This window comes from Lissotriton vulgaris, chromosome 8 (genome assembly GCF_964263255.1).
Source record: "Lissotriton vulgaris chromosome 8, aLisVul1.2, whole genome shotgun sequence".
NCBI classification, from domain to species: domain Eukaryota; kingdom Metazoa; phylum Chordata; class Amphibia; order Caudata; family Salamandridae; genus Lissotriton; species Lissotriton vulgaris.
The window spans coordinates 850,096,437-850,113,186 of record NC_141696.1 but is presented as its reverse complement, the minus strand read 5'-3'; the positions used below and the strand labels follow the sequence as shown (position 1 = coordinate 850,113,186).

The 16,750-nt window shown below is 43.7% G+C and overlaps 1 protein-coding gene across 1 annotated transcript in view; it reads right to left on the bottom strand.

Annotated features, from left to right (window-relative positions):
* The window catches only part of LOC147698095 (acetylserotonin O-methyltransferase-like), a 371,292-nt gene extending 356,727 nt beyond the window's left edge, over positions 1–14,565 (bottom strand). The window contains exon 1 of the mRNA XM_086934771.1: positions 14,455–14,565. Within this exon, the coding sequence (XP_086790897.1) occupies positions 14,455–14,526 (72 nt within the window). The 5' untranslated portion in view covers positions 14,527–14,565. The remainder of the gene's footprint in view (positions 1–14,454) is intronic.
* Positions 14,566–16,750: the final 2,185 nt, after the last annotated feature.

Sequence of the window (16,750 nt, the reverse complement as noted above, 5' to 3'; positions counted from 1 at the left end):
TTCTATATTTGTACTTAGTCTGTTTTTTTTTACGTTGAAACTCTCCAGCTGGAGGCTGTAGCTGATGAGAGCTCCACAAGGCTGGACACCCATTTGGCAAAGGACCACTGAACAGAATTTGCAGCTGCAGAACGGAATGTAGTGGAAATTGCTGTGAAGTCAGGCTGACCGACGATGCACATTGCACACATCGACAAGCAGGTTGATCCCAGCCTCCTTTCTGTTCTTAAACCAGTTTTTAGCCAAAAAAGGTTTTAAATTCCAAATTTTGGCTACCTGGGCACCTTTAGCACCAAAATTCAGAAACCATGACTGGAGGGACGCAACTCGAAGGTTATGGCTCACTCAGGCTGGTACCAGGTGCAGGATCAAGATGGTTGGAGACTTTTATGTCCCTGAGGCTCTGATTAGGAAGCCAGCCAACTAGCAATTGGACTCACTATGGTAGCCTTGGTTCAGCCGTGGAACAGAGCTCAAACAGCAGTTTAGGCCCCTTACGGTTCAAGTCAGCCTTCAGACAGCAAAGCAGTCCTTCTAGGTGCAGCAAAGGAGCCTTCTGAAGTACACAGCAGGCCACAGCAGCAGGCAGTACTGTGAGAGTCCTTCCACAGGTCAAGAATTAACTGAAAAGTAGGTCAGAGGATCCTATTTTTATACCTGGTACCTTCTCTGAAGTAGGAGATGTTTCTACAGAATTCACTTTGAAGTTCCCTCCCTGCTCCAATCTGGCTGCATAAACAATGCAGTGGTCACAAGTCCTTTGTGTGAAGGCAGGGGACAGTCTATTTAGTTGCAGGCGGGGCTGTTCCCAGTTCCTCCCCTCCAATCCTGTCTGTAATGGACCTTCCAGGTACACCTAAACCCTCTATTGTGTGGCTGTCTGTGTGGAATAAACAAAGTCCAGCTACTAACTCTGCCCAGTCATGTGACCCAGGAAGAGGTTTCAGGCACCAAATAGTTATGGCATCAAAATACCAACCTTCAAAAAGTAGAATTTACAAAACCATTACTTAAAACCTGACTTTACCATTCAAGAGGATTTTCACTTACATTCTCCTGGAAACCAAGCATGAAATGTTTACCTGTTCCCAATCAAATTTTAGCACTTAATAAATGTAATGCGGCAACCCAATGTTTCCTATGGGAGAGGTAGGCCTCACAGTAGTGAGGTGCGAGGTGTACGGAGAGAGCTGCTGCATTGACTGTGTTGCTGCTCGTGTGAAGGAATGAATCTGTGACATCCATATGCCAGGAAGGGTCCGCCGTGAAGATAGCTGTTTTAAAAGATTGCCATGTGGTAAGGGCATACGCTGCACTCTTGCGCAAAACCTGTGAGTCAGGAGGAGCAGCTGTGGAGGAGACTGCCTTGGGATCAGAGCAGAAGCCTGTCCAATACCATAGCAATGACCTCATATGCCAGGAGGAGCCTCTACAGAAGCAACTGATGTGCAGTGAGGACCGAAGCCTTGCTGGCAGTGATGCTGCAACCCCATATGTAGCTAGGGGCTGCTGGAATTTTTGTGCCGTGCGGATTAGGTAGATGCCAGTGAAATGTGAGCAGCGGTGACTAATAGGTCAGCAGGTGCAACAAGAATTGTAACTGACCCGACCATGTAGACCGGGTGACGATGCACTGAAAGCATCACTACTGCAGCAGGAATGGTGCAGCATCAAAATCACCACCACCCCACCTTCTGGAGTGTGGAAAGTTAATCTGCAGGAGAGTGGAAACATCTCTGATCGCTGCCTGAGGACAACCTTCTGGGCTAAGGAAAAAGCCTGCAATTGCAGAGTGCTGCTGCTAAGTCTGTGTGAAGCTGACTCCTCCGGGCAGGATCAGAGCTGTTTAGAGTGTCTAAAGGCAGAGCACCCTCCAAGATGCTGCACGCTTCCACCTTGCCAGGGCGGCTAGAACGTACTACAGTCCTACCGGGCCCTGGGGAATTCACTGCTGCAAATATTGCAGCGCTAAGTCACTTTTGACTGCATTCGATGAGTTGAAGTGGACTCTTGAGATAAGGCCTACTAGTGAGCATTCCCTGTATGTGGCTACTAGTGAATAGTGAATAACCACAAAAGCATTATGAGGAATGGATGGTATAGGGACCTTCCAATGAAAACTAGAGCCCCAATCTCAAGGGGGTAATGTGTTGTATGTGAATGCCATAACCTCCCTTTGAATGAGTAGACTTAGAAATAAAATAGTTCATTTGCTTATAAAAGTAGTATTTGGCTGGACATTGATTCATTGCTGTGCTCTTTTTTAGTTATAAGCCTTCTTCATTTACTGTATCAACACCACCTCCCTGAAGGAGCCTTAGACTGCTCATTCACATCCACAACAGAGAGTCAAGTGCAGAAGGGACATTTGGCCCAGTTGCTCAGAATCTACAGTAGGTCGGGCCCTGGGACATCAGGAGTAAAAGGGCTCAATCCCATCGATTGGAACTAGTAATCCCTGCATGCCCGTGGCACTCTGAAAGGGGTCTGATAGGGTATAAGTTTATTTTAATGTATAAATTCTTATTAGAATATACACCTTAAGGAAGAATTAAGAGACAAATGCCATGGTAATTCTATTGCCTTGATGAAACTCTGTGATGTTTATCAAAAGGGTTGAGTTTGTGTTCAACTTTTAAAATTATACACAAACATGCAGTTAAAGTACAGTTCATCCCTACATTCTCACTGTTCATGTGCTAGTTAAATCCAATGTTTCTATTGGTTAGCATTGCAAAGGTTTCCACCATTGTGTCAAGAGAAAGTCTACAGATCCAAGATAGCACACATCAGCTTCTGGAATCACTGTGCAGACAACGTTCAGTGCTACAGTCTCTATTAGTCTCTTATAAAACAGGATACTTTCAGCAAACACAGAAGACCACATAAGTCACCACCAATGTGGTGTCTTCATCCGAAGATTATTGGGTTCCACTCCAACCCAGGAGTTGTTGCACACATAAAAGGGCTCCATGACAACATTGTTCACAAACATTTCATCTAGGTAATGGTAGAACAGTAAGGGATACATGTCTTTGAGATACAGATCTGGAATACTTGCTTTTTTTCAGCTTTGAAAAGCAAAGGAGCACTCATTGACTCCGCGTGAATGTCCGTTTTTTCTTTTCAGCAGAGACATTAGCAGCCCTTCTGAGAAAAATCTTTCTGCTCTACTGAGGCACACAAGTGTGTAACCTCTCTCCTTCTTTACCCCAGGGCTCTAAGCACTTGATGAGTGTTTGAACAGGTGAGATCTATATTTGTACATGGCAAAGAACTGGCAAGGATTATTTAGAAGATCTTGGTTACCCTTTATTCTTTGTGCATCATTCATAATAGGTGCTTTGAAAATTCTCATTTGATTGTACAGGACATTGAACTTTGTTTTGTTTTCTGTAAATTATTGGAAATCTACCAAATTAAAGCTTCACAAAACCACTGTATACATATTCATCATTAAAAAAGGTTTGGACAAGTATAAAAGAACACTAAAAGAACATTGTTGTTATTTGTTTCCTTAAAAAGGTATGGCTCATTGATTTGTTCTCAACTAACCCCTCTGTAGTTGAGAACCATTGGCACCTTTCCCAGTACATTAATGTCCAACTAATTGCAATAGGAACGAATATTTATAGACTAAAAGTTCCCCTTTGGTTTCTGAAACAGACCCATTGATGGGTGAAGTCCACATCCTTACTTTTCAGGACCACGTCTACATATCATATAGGGCGTACTGCTCCCAGCACCACACCGTTGAGTGGAGTGGCCTGTCCAGTGTTAAATGACTGTCCACTCTACACACCCTGAGTAAATGTGCTTGTAAAGTAGCACCCCCCAGCTTAATCCCTGACGTCGCTGTGCAGACAGCGTTTGGTGCTAGTTTCCATTCCACTCTTATAAAACAGGATACTTTCATCACATAAAGCACAACCAAAGTGGTGTCTTCATCATAAAATGATTTGGTTTCCCAATGCAAAGCCTAAAGAACCTGTGGGCATGGTTTAAAAACCCAGCCAAGCATGGTAGCTACCGAGATTTAAAGCTATCAACAGGAACAGACAAATTTCACTTGAGCTCAGCAGAATTAATGCAGAAGTGGAAGAAAGCTCAGAGAGAGTAATCCATAGGTCAGTCATGGCGAGCCGTTCCTCTGAAGGGGTCTGCATAAACATTTGTGTAAGGAACAATACTGTGCTAACATACCTGCCACATTTCTAAAACAACTTATACGTGACATGCTACCGCAAATGTGTGACACTTCGAGTTACACGTTCTCGCAAATAAAAGAAAGCAATAAAGTCCATTTAAAGAGATAAATATCAGAGAGTTCCCCTTTTGAGCAAAAATAAGCTCAAAAATGTCCTTGAAACTGCTGCAAACCACCTGATAAGGAAAACTGATTGACACTAGACAATTTGGGGGTCTGATGGGCAATGCACTTGCTGGATATTTCCCTGTGCAGTCTAGTTATGAAGGGTTAATGTGCCTGCTGCAAAGGACCATGTGTAACAAGCAGGTCACAGATTTGTATTTTATGTGGACAGCTAAGTCAGTGCGATACCAAAGAGGATGATGGACGGAGCTTTTGAGCAAATCAAACACTCACCCCCAGTCAACTGATCTGGGTTAAATCCATCATCATTCTTTAGCTCACTCCACCACCCCAGTTCAGACATGGCCATATGCAAATTAGTCTGACCCTGTGCCTCATGAGAACATTCCAGCCCGAACTGCCAAGCCATGTCTTCCCCAGACCGGAAACAAGCATCCTGGGACCAGTTTCAGGTTCATAACCCTCATCAGCCAGGCTATCTTGAATCCCGTGGCAAAGTGAGCAAGGGACCCACGTCTGGGCATACCCTGCCAACTTAGGGCAAACAAAGCGATACCCAAGGGGATGGTGGATGGAGCATTTGAGCAAATCAAACACTCACCCCCAGTCAACTGATCTGGGTTTAATCCATCATTATTCTTTAGCTCACTCCACCACCCCAGTTCAAACATGGCCATTTGCAAATCAGTCTGACCCTGTGCCTCTTCGTAACAGTCCAGCCCGAACTGCCAATCCATGTCTTCCCCGGACCAGAAACAAGCATCCTGAGACCGGTTTCGGGTTCATAATCCGCATCAGCCAGGCTATTTTGTATCCAGTGGCAAAGTGAGCAAGAGACCCACGTCAGGGCATACTCTGTCAACTTAGGGCGAGCAAAGCGATACCAAAAGGGATGATGGACAGAGCATTTGAGCAAATCAAACACTCACCCCCAGTCAACTGATCTGGGTTTATTCCATCATCATTCTTTGGCTCACTCCGCCACCCCAGTTCAGACATGGCCATATGCAAATCAGTCTGACCCTGTGCCTCATGGGAACAGTCCAGCCCGAACTGCCAAGCCATGTCTTCCCTGGACTGGAAACAAGAATCCTGGGACCGGTTTCTGGTTCATAACCCTCATCAGCCAGGCTATCTTGAATCCAGTGGCAAAGTGAGCAAGGGAATCACGTCTGGGCATACCCTACCATTTTATGGTGAACAAAGCGATACCAAAGGGGATGATAGACGGAGCGTTTGAGCAAATCAAACGCTCACCCCCAGTCAACTGATCTGGGTTTAATCCATCATCACCGGAACTAACCTTGTCTACATCCGGTAGACGCTATCGGCGTTTCCATACAGACGGACTTTCATTGACAGGAAGCTTCATAGACAAGGTTAGTTCCGAATGAATGCGGAGAACTAATATTAGCACAGCAATAACATTATGGCAGAATAGAACTCTCTGATGATGCCTGGTTATTTACGTTTTCTTTATAGCTTACCTAGCGGAAAAGAATGAACAAATGGTAGACACAGACATGTAAGTGAGGCGCGGATCGCCATGTATATTTACTTTTACTCGTGAGTACTAGGACTGATAAATGTAAGCTTTACTACATCGTACATGAACACATTATCTACCTGTTACCACATTGATTGATACTCTATGCACAAGACTCTATTGAATAGTATGACCATCATGTTGCAATAATTCAATCAGGATATTCATGGTATTTATTGTTTTATTTTATTTTTAGTGTTAGTCCCTGGTGAAGGGCTAAACAAAAGGCCCGAAATGCATTGGATATATCATTTAACAATGTCGAATGTTACGTATATGCAAATGAAGTTATTCAGGATGAAACCAAATATAATGATGAAATCATCAAAAGTGTGAACAAATAAAAACACAGAAGAACCTTAACCAAAACTGCGTTGGAATCCTCTTTTTGCACTGAGGGGAAAAAAGTGTGCTTACAGGGATGGGTCTAGTGATTCACTAGAAACACGAATTTTAGTTATATGTTAACGTCCTGGGACGTTGGACGTTACCTGTGCGGCACCCTAAACCTGTTGAACAAGCGTTTGCCTCAATACACTGATTTATAATCACTTTTAGAAAGTTGTCATTTTCACGCCTTAGCCATTTGGTGCCTGCAGACTGTCTCTGGCCTTTTGACTGGGTGTGGTAGTCAGTTGAGATTAGTGTATTCCTCCTAAACAGCCACACGCAAAGGGAGCTTAGTTGTGGCTGAGTGGGCCATGACTGTCAGGATGGGCTGGGCCAAGCCTCCCTTACATATGAATAGGATATGTCCTGCCTCCACACAAAGGGCTGTGCACCCCGTGTAGTTAGTCTTGAGTCAAGGTAGTGAAGTGAGGGAATCTGTGCACTTCAGAGGCAAGTCACTAAAGGCTTCTCCCCGCTTCAATTGTACAACTGTGTATAAAAGAAAGACCTCAGACACCACCACTTCAGTACACTTCTATACCTCTGGATACTCTGCCAGGAAGAAAGTCTGCTGTGCTGCTGCAGGACTGTCTCTCTGCACTCTGCCAGGCCCCTGCTATGTTGTACTGACATGTTGCCTACTGCCCTCTTGCTTGGGTGAGAAGTAATGACATGTATCTCTTGAATCCAGAACCCAAAATGACTTTTAAAGCAAGTTGGATGGACTACTGATCTAAAGCATCAGGGAAAAAAACATTACCAAGGCACTTGTCTCTTATTTCTTCCTTAAAATGTATATTCTAATAATAATCTATACATTCCAATAAACTTGCACCTGGAATCTGCAATCTGTGAATCTACCATACAAAGTGGTGACACCCCAGTCTTGGACCCTTGGAAGTGGGCCTAAGGTGCTTGCTAGCAGAAGTGACACATCTTCTTTGCTGAAGGATGCATCCCCAAGCAGAACCAATGTATCTCCTTCACTGAGCGGCGCATCCCCAAGCAGCATCGATGCATTGACACTCCTGTGTTGATTAGACCAATCACAAAGACCTGCATCGCTTACTCTGTCCTCTGAAAAGACACATCGCTCCTGATTGTGCTAGGGATCCACAGGCCAGGTCCTTGCATCTCTCATCGATGGAAGCCTCTATTGCAATGCTGGACTTTGCATTACAGCCTCGCAGCTCCTCAGAACCGATGCATTGCCAGCAGCTCACCGCATCCCCCATGCCAGACTTTGCATCACAAGTCCCATCAACGGGATCCTAGACGATAATGCAACAGGACTTTGCACCGCAGCCTCGCCTCATCTCAGAACTGACGCATCACTTCTGCTGTGCGGTGCATCTGCGATGGAGATCAATGCAATGCTCCACAACCAGGATTTAAGGTACTCTGTTCAGTGGGCCTAACTGGGTCCATGTGGCCTGCCTGCCTGCCCTTCATTGTATGCTTTGTTCCGGTCCAGCGCAACCAGATATTCCTAGTAGGACTTAGTGTTTTTAGTGCTAAATTCACTAAAAGCTCTCAAATTAAATATCTCTAGTTGAACTAATTGGATTTTAACCATTTTGGTCTTGTTTCATATATTAAGAAGGCCTCTTTTTTTCTAAATCTGTTGTGGGTTCTTTTTGTGGTGTGTTTTCACAATATTACTGTTTGAAGTGTTGCACAAGTATCTTACAAATTGCCTCTGATTTAAGCCTGACTGCTTTTCGCCAAACTACCAAGGGGGCGTGTACAGGTTAAATTGGGGTTTGCTCGTGCCTTACCCTGACAAGGATTATGGTTGCTGCTTAACCATGGTTTACACCCCATTCAACCAACAACCCAATTCCTTACACTGATGTGTTAAATGAAAATAAACAAAACACACCAGCACTGTGCACTCTCTTCTAGAAGCACAGCACACTCACTGCTAGGGCACTCGCAGCACTGCAGCTTCTCATACTAGAGTGTTCCCTGGCAAGACTCTAGGGCACTATAAGATGCATGAATAGTGCAATTTAATGTAGTGAAGCAAACAACAGTATTAAAATGCATTAGTCTAATCCCTAAGGTGTGGTACTTGGCAGGGCTGTGCTAATACCTTGCATACTATGTGTGAGAGATCTGACACACCAATGTGTATACCTAATCCTCTGGAGGTTATATGCCAAAATGCCTTTACTCTGGCGGAGGGTGACACTCAAATATGGTGCGGCATTTATAGGGTACTTGCGCTACCTTTACATCAGTCCTTTTTTTTGTGCAGTTTTTACACAGCACAGACACAATCAACAATATCGGGGTTCATTTTCTGAGTACCATTACATAACATAAGACACAAGACATTATGTTATATAATAAATAAACATAATAAATAAACAAATACCAATGAGCATTTGATCTTCTTTGCATACCCGTGGGCTGATTCTTTGAAATCCACCCACAATGCACACTGAAGAGCTGAGAAATGAATGCCAGGCAGGGAATGTGGAACTAAGCTGCATGCATCTCACCCACTGAAAGCCCTGTTTTCATGCAGTTTGTAATAGTATACAGCTAGGACAGGCGAACACAGTACTCCATCTAAGATCCATGGGGCTGATTCTTTGCTTCCCTTGCTCCCTGACAGCGATGAAGGGCCAGCCTGAACTACACTTGTCGGGCGGGCCATAAACAAAATTCTGATGAACCTGACATGCTCATTTAATTTAAACAGCCCTAGCTGCGGGTCGCCAGCAAATCACGCCTACTAGTATAAACAGTACACCTACTGTCTGCCAGGAGAGGCAGTCCTGTTGTGGCATACATAATGCGTATGTGAATTAGGTAATGTCTCACAGTCAGGGATCAATGACCCTATGTCCCTATGGAGAAACTTCCCCTGCCTACACCACAGTCCTGCCCAGGAATATGTGCCCCCCCAAATTGCAAGATTTCGGTGGCATGATACTCGTGTAAAAGTAGAAGGGGATCTGACCCTAACTACGGTGCCCTGTGTAAGGCTACAAGTTGTATGTTACCTATGCAGGCAAGTGTATATGGGCAAATGGGGCTAGTACCCATTCCCATCCCTGTTTAGGGTAAAATAATGTGAACAGGCACATATATAAGGGCAAACGGGGAAACACCCATTCCCACCCCTGTGTAGGGAAATATCTTCTGACATACATAAAGATGCAATTAATGCATAGCAAGTTTTTTTATTTTTGTTGAAGCTAATGGGGTTAGAACCCATAGCTATCATGTTTCAATGTAAAATAATGTGCCATCATATTTCACTAAACAGTTTTTAAACTTTTTTTTGTAAATAGGTGTGTGTGTGTCACCATCGTCCTGTGATACTAACTGGAAAGTCACAGGCATAATACAATTTAACCGTGTGTTAAACATCTTTTTCCTTGCTCCTTGAATGTGCCAGAATAAGAACAGCACTCTTAGAAAAGTCCCCATGTTCAATAGTTAATTGCGCAAAATTAAACAGCTCACCAATGCTCCTAAAGTGTCTCTGCAACTGAAATGAAGCATGAATACAACAATGAGTTCCACAGTGATCTGCCAAAGTCCACTGCATGTAAAGATGATGCCACAGTAGAAGATAAATCATTGCTCGATCTGTAGCTTGAAGTGCGCAAGGAATTAGGCAATTATTTATTTCCGGCAAGAGCTGACAAAGCCATTCCTCAGAAAAGTTCAAATGAGCTCTAGGATTTAAGGTGAAAGATTCTTCAAAGATTAAAATGGTGGCACGCACTGGACGTAGCTCCGGATGGCTCACAGCACGTTCCTGCTCTTAAACTGTGCCCTAGAACCGCGGATGACGTCACAGAGGCTTCACATAGATGAAGAGATCTGTGCAGCTCAATGGGAGCTCTGAAACAATGTCTGCCAGTTCTTCCTTCTGCCTTTCTACTTACTCCATGCCGGCCCATTCTCCCCGGAGGGCTGCCTGCTCGCTCCCCAATGTACCCAGTAGCGTCCCTGCCTGCGTACCACTTAGCCTTCTTGTCTGAATCTCCCCCTGAGTGTTTCCCAAAGACTTTCCAACAAGTTCTGCTACTTTCCCCTAAGCCTGCCCTCTTCCCCCCAGTATGTCCTACTTTGATAGCATTTTGCTCAATATCCGCAGTCTGCCCATTTCCCATCAGCCTGCACACTTTGCCTCATTGTTTGAATTCTAACCATTTATATTTCCATACAGCGAGGGTTTTTCGTAGAGGGCGTCTGGGCTCCGACCCCTTTACATTCACAGTCAAAAGAAAGCTTTGAACAGAAGCAAAGCTAAACTTCCTTATTAAAAAGAAAAAAACCTTATTCAAAATACGCACTGAATTATCTTTCTTGGAGCTGCTGTAAAATTCCTACTCACAGTACTTATTGCTGTGGTGACAATAAGATGACGCTTTCGCCTAAATATGCTCTCCTGGTCGGGTCCAACTCTAGAGTATTTGCCGGGCTGAAAACCTCACAGCCCTGAGGCCTGTGAGGTCATCACCTCGGCAAAAACTGCATCCATGACCAGGCTCTTTTCCCTAATGACATGAGGATAAAGTTAGTCCTGGTCGTTTAATTCTCAAGGCCTGTGGCGCTTGGTCTCCGCTTCAATCAGGGAGTGGAGCACATTGTCACCACACCCTCTTCCAACTTAACACAAGGTGGGACAGGGTGTGGTACAGAATGCAGGAAGGAAGCCAAGAAATCGAGTCTGTGCAGTTTGACATCAGTTTAGAAGACACACTGTGCAGACTCGACTCGAGGAGTCTTGCTTCCGGCGCCGCAGTTAGCCGCCATTTGAGCCATGGCATGTTATTGTAAATAAGAAGTCCTCTGTAGCCAGATGATGAGTAGATATATATTGTAGATTTATTGTTAAGATAATAACATCAGTAAGTCACAGGAAGATGATAAGTCCATGTGATGCCCCACCAGGAGCAGCCTCTGTCCTGCTCAGCCTGCACACTCCAACTGACACTCCACAGATCACCAAGCACCCATCATTCCATGACATCATCATTCATCCAACATTCTAGACATCTTCAGGCACACCAACACTCAAACTGGCTGAGCAGTAGAGACGAGAAACATAGGCAAGGGGAAATGCAACAGTAGATTATAACACATGTCTTCAGATTTATTGAAAGCAACAAACTCATGGGGACGTGGAATGAAGGGCAAAGTGTTACGCACTGAAGGTGCGTGTGTTTATGTGAAGGAGTGGGCCACATCGCCGACTCGTGTGTCTTGAAGCTTCCCTCTATGTCACTTAGTGATGTTCAAAAAATGCCAGGTGGCCAATTTGATTTGTTGTAGTTATTGGAGGCCGGGCCTGCTAAAATTAATGCCCGTTTTGTTGCTTGCATAATTATTCCATTCTGCATGCTGTTGGAGGGTTTTGAAAGACAGCAGCTGTTTTTATTTCACTATCATTGTGGGATTTGCAGAGACGATTGAGGAGTTCCTATACTGAACTCTACCAAAAAATCAGTGAGCCGGATGACATAAATATATCACTGTGAATCACTTGGATAAATATTTGTCACTTCCGAAAAGCTTAATCATTTATTGCACCCTAATCAACAAAGAGTTAAAATGGGAGGCTGGGGACGCCAAGTATATTGAAAAAAATGTCCACATAGAGACGGCGCTCAAAGTTTAACCTGGGGTACCTTTAGTCATTTTACATGGAGACACATCAGGTAAGAAAATAATTGTGCTGCACTCAATTTCAAGCAGCCAGATATCCAATTACGATCGTCTTTGTCTGATTGGGCAATGCAACAAGTAAACTGTTTATTTCTATCTGTTGCTCAGCTCTATTTGTCAAATGCAAATGCAGTCATTGGACGTCTTTGGTGTGGACCTGACATCAACAGCCGTTATTCTAAATGGACACATGCTAATGTCACTTATCTGTTTTCTTGTAGCCTGCAGCCAGTATGTGTAAACAGCTGGAAAAGCCAGGGCCTGAAAGCTGTGCCCTTCAGTGTCTAATTAATATGTGTTTTGGGCTTCATGTACCGAGCAAGACAAAGTTTTGTGTTTTATTTTGCGTTTGAGCAATAGAGTGTGTCCCATTTTATTTTCTATCTCGCTAACTAGACCTTAAGTTAATGTCAGATTTTTCCTTAGTGGATGATTGGATATCTATGAGTCTTTTTTAAAGACTTTAGATCTGTGTAGTTGATGTTCTTTATTGACTTTTAAAATACTTTATGTTTGTCTTCTCCAAGAGCAGCTTGGCAGCCTCAGTCTCCTGCCACCGCCTTGTTGGATGCTGTGAGTGCTTTCTGCATGGGCAGAACCCCACCCCAGTTTGTGGGCCCAAGTTGTGTGTGTGTATATTAAAATAAAATGGACTTGTTTTTATTTAGGTCTGCTTATTGCATTTTTAAGTGCTGTACAGTCGGTATGCATGCATAGCTGCACTCAGTGTGTATCCTGCAGATTTTTGGAATGCTGTGTGTTTACATGCCCTATTTGTTCAGCATATTGTGATCAGTATGAGCTGGTAGAGGAATTTTTAGAGTATATATTGTGACAATGCTATTTGTGCTCAGAATAATATTGGTTTATTTAGTTTCTGCGTGCATAAACATTCTGTATAGGGTATATTTGCATGTGACCTGTGCTTGATTACGGTATGTGCGCTTATTATTATTGTACAGTTATGTTGATGCCATGCCTGTATGTTATATAGGGTTTGTACAGTCTGTGTGCATACTGTGCATGCACATTGTGTTTTCCAAGTTTGTGTACATTGTCTGTACAGTATAGTGTGATTACATGTCAATGTTCCTCATTTGTTTACTGCATAATGTAAATGAGGCTAGAATATAGTGTAGGAACACTCCAACAAGCTACATCTTTTTAACTCATGTTTGTTAAATAACATTTGCACAGGAAATGGCGACTAGCTTCCGAAAAAATGGCACGCCTACCAAAGTGACCCCCTACCCTGGGCCTAGCCCAGCTCGCCACACTCAAACTTCACCAGCCACCACTGTTTCTGTATGTCCATTCTTATACCAATTCAGCTTTTCTGTGAGCCTGCTCGCTTCAGCACAGTCCTGCCACTCTCCACTCTCAAACCCGCCTGTGTTCACCTAAGCATGCCTTCGTCCTCCAGGTTGTCTACCCAGCACAAGCCTGCTCATTTTTCTCTCGGGGTCTTCGCTATCCCCCCCCCCCCCCCCATTTTCCCATTCTTTGTCCGAGTCTCCACTCCTCCTCGAGAGTGAGATTGCTTTTAATATCATTTGTCCACTTTCGCCTCAGCCCGCTTTTGCTACTTTGCTATTTCTCCCTCCAGCCTGCCCACTTTCTTCTCAGCTGCCTACTTTCAAGTCAACGTAGCCGCTTCAACCGCAGTCTGTCCATTCTCTGGTCTTCTGTAAGTCTGCCCAGATTCCTCTTGGCAACATTGGCCTCTTTCATTCTAACCTACAGGGGCGGCTGGTGACATTTGAAAGTGGTGGGGCGTAAACTAATTTGCATATTGCACCCGAACCACCTTGCATCCATCCATACATCATTCATGCATCCACCCATCCATCCATCCACCCACCCACCCATCCATCCATCCACCAATTCTGCATCCATCCTGCATCCATCATTCATTCATGCATCCACCCATCCATACAGCATCCATCATTCATTCGTGCATTCACCCATCCATCCATCCTGCATCCATCATTCATTCATGCATCCACCCATCCATCCATCCACCCATCCATCCTGCATCCATCATTCATTCATGCATCCACCCATCCATCCTGCATCCATCCATCCATCATTCAGCTTCCCCTCCCCACTATCTATTCATCCTGTCCACGTTATCGCAGTCTGCCCTTTGTCTTCTCGAGTTTTCGTAACCTCCCCTGCACTGTTTCTAAGCCTAGGAATCAAGGAGGATGCAAGGCGGACACTGCACAGTCTATCACTGCTGGTCACGTGACGCATCCAACGCAGGATAAATAGTACGAACTTGTGTTTGTCGCCAGACTTTAGGGTCAATAAACAGTTTCTTTTATTTTGGCTTTATAAATTTGAGCTGCTGATGAAGCAAAAACATATTACCATTTTTACTATTTCTCTCAGTATGTCTACTTTCTGACCGTATTGGTTAGGAGAAATAATCTCTAAAGTAAATAATAGCTATGTTAGATTTACTTCTGCGAAGTCTAGAGTTGCCTACCTTAGAGGCAAGAAATCCATCTCTGTATTGAAGCAGCAGCCTAGGATATTGCAGGTCTTCGGAAGAGCTCATGATGTCCGTGACACACTGGCACGTTCTACGTCTGACGGATTCATGTGGTGAGTAAACCGTTTTAACAATCACGGGCGGGGACTCGCGTGCTACGCCTCTCATGGCCTAGTGCCAGGTGCCGCCGCAGAGCCCTTACTTTTTGTTTGAACGAAGAGACGGAGCAATCTATAGAACCTACAGCACAAATTAAAATTCTTGAACTGGCTCTCTTTGTACCTTTAACCTTTTACAAAGAAAGGATGAAAGTATAAACTCAGAGAGTTGTAACACGCACCGAGCAGGCAACTCAACCTACTGAGCTGTCTTAGCTCGCTTTGCCCGACGCTGCAGTTTGCACATTGTTCTTTACCCAATGTCCTCTATAGTACAACATGAGAATAATACATATGTTGTCTGCCTGAACCACTGCATGCTTTTATGGTGGGAGGCCCTTGCATCTACCAGAGTTAGGAGGGTTGTGTGTCTGTATAGGACAGAAATCTAACACACACGAAATTACAAACTATCCTTTTTGTAAACAGTTCAGATGAAATACAGCATCAATAGACTGCAAGTTAATCATGAATTAAATGGTTCAAGGTGAAATTTATGCACATATGTCCAGGACAATTTGTGCCATTATTTTCTCCTTGATTCAGGGATTATGTAAAATAATTGAAATAGATTTGTGAATTAGTGTTTTTTTTTTTTTGTCCTCATTTGCCTTCCCTTTCCGACAAGGGTAATATCAACCACCTTGCACAACTTTAAGACCTGATTTGATTTACCGGTGGCAGAGATGTCCCAAAACAGAAAAGAGGGTATCTTTGACTCCATCTAGGTATTTTCCAACCTGTAGGACCAAATCGATTCTAAGATGGCCCTGGTCCAGGAGCGTTGATGGCATAATCATCGGACCCGGGGAAAGAAAAAAAAAAAACCCGGGTTCATCTCCAGTTGATTAAGAGGTCCCAAAAGGCCAAATTAGGCTTACTAGCTGTTCTTTTGAGGTCCATTTTAGAGGTTTCATATAGAGATGAAAGCCACCGAGAGTGTAATAGGGGTGTTTTTTCTATCCACTGAATACAGATCTGTCTTCTCGCCAATAAAATCGCATAAAAAAGAAAAGATTTCGCCTTGCCCTTAATATTCTCTTCTAATCCAAAGATACCGAGTGAAAGAGTTATTGACAAAGATGTTTGTAGAATAGAATTTAGAGTGTTCTTCACCTCTTCCCAGAAATTTGAGATGTCTGGGCATTCTATGAACATGTGTATATCATTGGCGCCTACCATGTTACATTTATTACATTTTTTGTCTGGTAGGAATTTAGACAGTTTTAGTGGTGTTATATAGGCGCGATGAATTGAAAATAGATGGTTACGTCTTAACCATGCGGGTTTTACAGTTTTGTACAATAAGCCGCAAGATTGTTGCCATATCTCGTCACATGGAGTGTTAATCGCTAATCCCCATAGCTCATCTGGTAGTTTAAACTCCCTATCGTTTTCCTCAAGCATCTGCCAATACCATGTAGCTACCTCTTTCCCTCCAACGGGTCGCTCTACCAGCATTTGTTCTAGTGTGCTAATTTTCCCAATGTCAGTGCCTATACGGCTCTGTGATCTCGCCCAGCTATCTAGTTGGATATATTTAAATCTAGACAGTCCTGTTCCTACAAGTTCGTATAATTCGTTCCAAGCTATTAATTTCCTGTCTATAAGCAATTGGCCCCACCTGATAATACCTGCTTGTTGTATGATATTTGAGAGGCTGTCTTTCAAAAATGGTGGTAAGCCTGGTGAGTCCCAAATTGGGGAATAAGTAGAGTAATATGACAAGCCGATTTTTTTCTTATGTTATTCCAATTTTTAGCCCATGATTGTGCCATTTTAGGTGAATTAGTGTTAAATCCCGTGAGAATACAACGGGCAGTGGTGACACTGAAGTAATGTAGCATGGATAGTTCCCTCCTTATAACACACACCTCAAGCCACTCACTGTTCTGTCCAAAATACATCAGTGCTTGAGACCTTTTTATTAGGGGACAATGCCTGCAAGCTTGTTTCTGGGAGCCTAGCAAAGGGAGCATCACCATCCCTCAGTTGAACATCAGTCATGCGCTGCCAACAGATTTTATTGTGGAGCAGGGCCTGAATTTCTTCAAGAGGAAAACTGCAGTGCCATCATAATCTAGAGTGGCGATCTCTAGTGATGGTATGGCCTAAAGAGCATAATTATGAAC